The sequence below is a fragment of the Larimichthys crocea genome, unplaced genomic scaffold (genome assembly GCF_000972845.2).
Source record: "Larimichthys crocea isolate SSNF unplaced genomic scaffold, L_crocea_2.0 scaffold78536, whole genome shotgun sequence".
NCBI classification, from domain to species: domain Eukaryota; kingdom Metazoa; phylum Chordata; class Actinopteri; family Sciaenidae; genus Larimichthys; species Larimichthys crocea.
The window spans coordinates 1-3,642 of record NW_020860388.1 but is presented as its reverse complement, the minus strand read 5'-3'; the positions used below and the strand labels follow the sequence as shown (position 1 = coordinate 3,642).

Here is a 3,642-nt window from a genome sequence, read left to right as displayed (position 1 = left end):
CGTTCTTCTTTTGCCACTTTCAAACCTTTAGCGCAGTATATATTAGTTGGCTACAGGAGCTCACAACTCAAGCGACCGTCCTGTTCACCACCATTACCGGAACCCCCCTTCCACCCCTTCTTTGACGCCGCTGTCACATCCGCATCATGGAAGAAACACTCGCCCTTAATGCTTCCGACTGCAACCTGCTCGAAGAGATATCCAACACTCCCGAAGTGTCCGAAACATCTCCGTCGCCGGTAATCCCCACCGGGCAGCCACCACGGCCGTGATCCGTCGTCCAGATCCGCCGGCGTCTGAGATCATCCATTTTGGACAGCTCCAACGCCATCGGGCCTTCTCCACCTCACAGGCCCAGGGGGAGAACCGGTCTCCGTCGCCCGTCAGACACTGGTGACTCCAGACGCTTCTCTCCAACCCGCTCCCGATCCAGACGCGCCAGCGACCGGCGGAACCGCCCCGAGGCGACTTCACCCGGGCAACACGCCGTGCGCCCTTCGGCCACAGGCATAGCCGACTGGACAGTCGCCAGCCTGAAACGGTCTCTCACTCATCATAACATCCCTTTCCACCACTCCGACAGAAAGGCCACACTTTTGCGTCATCTTCGAAACTTTCTACACAACTCCACGAGCCGAACACCACTTCCGGGTCGCCGTCGTCACGACGATGACGTCACGCCACCGTCTTCGGCTCGCCACTCCCATTCAGCCCTTACCCAGGGCCAGGTTGTATCGAGCCGCACACTCTCGGGTTCCCGCCTCCCACTCCTCCTCTACTGTCCCCCAAGCTTCACTCTTTTCCCGTGCACATGCATCCCATCATCCCACCATCCCTCCCTCTTCTCTCAATCCTAGCCTTTCTATTCCTCCCTCCACAGCTACTGCAGCCCCGCCGGCACCCATCCAGACCACCGCAGCCTCCACAGCGACCCACGGTGGCATGTCCGGTCAAACCCCCTCTTTTCCTCCTGCTCCTCCTTTCCCCCCTCCCTTCCCTTATCCTTACCCCCCCTATCCCTACCCTTCCCCCCCCCCCCATAACCCTCATGTCGCCAGTATTTCTGTTCACACCTTGAATGCCCCCCTTCTCTCCACAGCTCCCCCTCCAGCTGGCTCCTGCTCCCTCCCTCTCTATCCCCCCCTGCCTTCTAACCAGCTCCTGCTCCCTCCCTCTCTATCCCCCCCTGCCTTCTAACCACTCTCTAGCCACAGCCGCACCTCCAGCAAGCCCCACGGCGTCTCCAAGACCATCCCCGGTGTCATCCACCCTCAGACAGCAGATTCTTTCCGGTAATTACGTCGACCTAGCCCAACTCATTCACCCATCCACATATAACCCCCACATCCCCATCCCCATCCACCTCTTAGACGACTTCCTGACCGTCACACCGCCCTCTTTCCCCCCGTCACATGGTCTCACCACCATGGTTTCAGTCTTCACCAACCTCGGTGTCCCCCTCTCAGCCGAAAAGACAGAGGGACCCAGCACGTCCCTCGAATTTCTCGGCATCACCCTCGATTCCATCTCCCTACAAGCGTCCCTGCCTATCGAGAAAATCCACCGCACCTCCCTTCTGATCTCCAACTTCCTCCTGGCCCACAGATGCACAAAACGGCAACTTCTCTCACTGTTAGGCCACCTCAACTACGCCATCCGCATAATCCCCCAAGGTCGATCCTTCCTTTCACACCTCCTCTCGATAGCCACATCCACCCCAAATCTCCACGACCACATCACGCTCAATGAAGCAAGCAAAATGGAGCTCAAACTCTGGCACCACTTCCTCTCTTCATGGAACGGAATATCATTTTTCTACGACGACCACATCACTAAGCCAGAGGACATCCAGCTTTTCACCGACGCAGCGCCCTCCGCAGGCTTCGGCGGCTTCTACAGCGGCAAATGGTTCGCAGCCGCATGGCCTCATGAATTCCCATCCCTCCCCCATTCCTCCACTATTCACGAAATATACCCCATTATCATAGCAGGTATTCTTTGGGGCCACGAATGGTCCAAGAAAACCATTGCCATATACTCCGACAACAGCGCCGCAGTAGACATCATAAACAAAGGCTGGTCCCACTCCCTCGACATCATGCAGTTCATCTGTAGGCTCACACTGGTTTCCGCACAACACCAATTCATCATCCGAGCATCGCACATTCCAGGCCACAAAAACGCCATCGCTGACTCTCTCTCCCGCTTCTCTCTCCAGAAATTCAAACTCTTGGCTCCAGATTCCGATCCCCTTCCAACTCTGATCCCACCGTATTCAGCCACCATCTTCAACTGACTCCACAGCTGGAACACCTGGTCACCGCGTCAAAAGACTCTGTGGTGTCTGAACATAGATGCATAGTCTTAGCATAGTCTTATATTAATGCTGAGGCTTGTGTAGACATGTGCTTTATTGTAGATGCTGTTTGGTCACCAAACCCATGTATTACCCTAGGGTCATCTTGACCCCCGCCAGGTCCGGTAGCCCTGACGATAAGACTTCTTTCAGACCCCTCCTGGCGCAGAGGATAATCAAACTGGGGGGGTTTAGATTTTTTAGACATCCTGGAGCCGAGGACTATTTTACAACTATAGGGTTATTCTACCAACCTGTGTAGTCCCGGCTGCTGTCTGTCCTTCTGGTGCAGGGGCTCTTGTCGAGCGGGTCAGACGGCGGCGTTGCGTTTTTTAGATGAATGATGAGGCAAGTCAGTCACAGGTCCACGCTTCTAGGGGTTTTTTCCGTGAACGGACTGGTTTTTATCTTTTTCTGTTTCTTGGGGCTTCAGTCACTTATGTATGTTGCCAGGGGTCTTGTTCTGCCTGTCTGGGGGGGCACACCTCACTCTAACGTTCTCGGATCGGTCGGCGAGAGGAGTCTTTCTCCTTCGGCCGGGCTCTCCCCGTACCGTGTTCTTGTACGCTCCTGCATGTTGTCCTAACCTTGTTCTCCCCCCGCCGGTGTGGCGGAATTCTTTCACCCCAAGGCATCAATCACCGGAACTTTCCCACTACAGCGTGGCGTCCGCCCCGGCTGTGTTTGCGGCTGTGCCCGCCGCTGGCGCCGCGGCTGGCTTCTCCTTCTCCGGTGCGCCTTTGCCATTTTCCTGTTTGGGCGGGGCCGTTTGGTGTGTTGCGTTCGCGCGGGTGTGGTGGGTGGCCGTGTTTTGTTGCTGTGTTGCTGTTTTTTGGCCTTTCGTTTCAATTTGCTTATTTCTTCCTTTTCCTGCGTGCTCGCTCGGTTCGGGGGCGTGGTGCTTGGTTCTTTTTTCGCGTCCTCTCTGCGCTCTCCGTTTGCTTTGAGTTTCCGTTTCTCCCCTTTTTGTTTTCGTTTCCGTGCATGGTTTCTTTGTGAGGTCTGTGATTTCTAGCCCGTTCGTTCTGTTGGTTTTTCCTGCCTCGCTTTTTTTCGCATGTTCTCTTTTTCTCTTCGCGTTTTTGCTTCTCGTTTGCGCCGTGCTTTTTTTTTTTTTTTGCTTTTTTTGTTATTGTTTTTGGTTTCCTCGCAGTTTTTTATCGTCGCCTGCTTTCGTTTCGCCCTGACTCCGTCTGCCTTGTTCCGTCGTCCCCTTCCCATGTGTCACTCTGTTTGCCTTGTTTCTGTGTGTCGCGTCCTGTCGCCTCTTGGTTTCTTTCATTGCT

General features: G+C 55.0%; 1 protein-coding gene across 1 annotated transcript; it reads left to right on the top strand.

The window, feature by feature from the left end:
* Positions 1–146: 146 nt before the first annotated feature.
* LOC109142545 (uncharacterized) lies at positions 147–2,296 on the top strand. The gene is made up of 3 exons (XM_027277005.1): positions 147–239; positions 285–728; positions 1,100–2,296. The coding sequence occupies exons 1-3, from the start codon at positions 147–149 to the stop codon at positions 2,294–2,296; spliced, it is 1,734 nt and encodes a 577-aa protein (XP_027132806.1).
* The last annotated feature ends 1,346 nt before the right edge of the window (positions 2,297–3,642 follow it).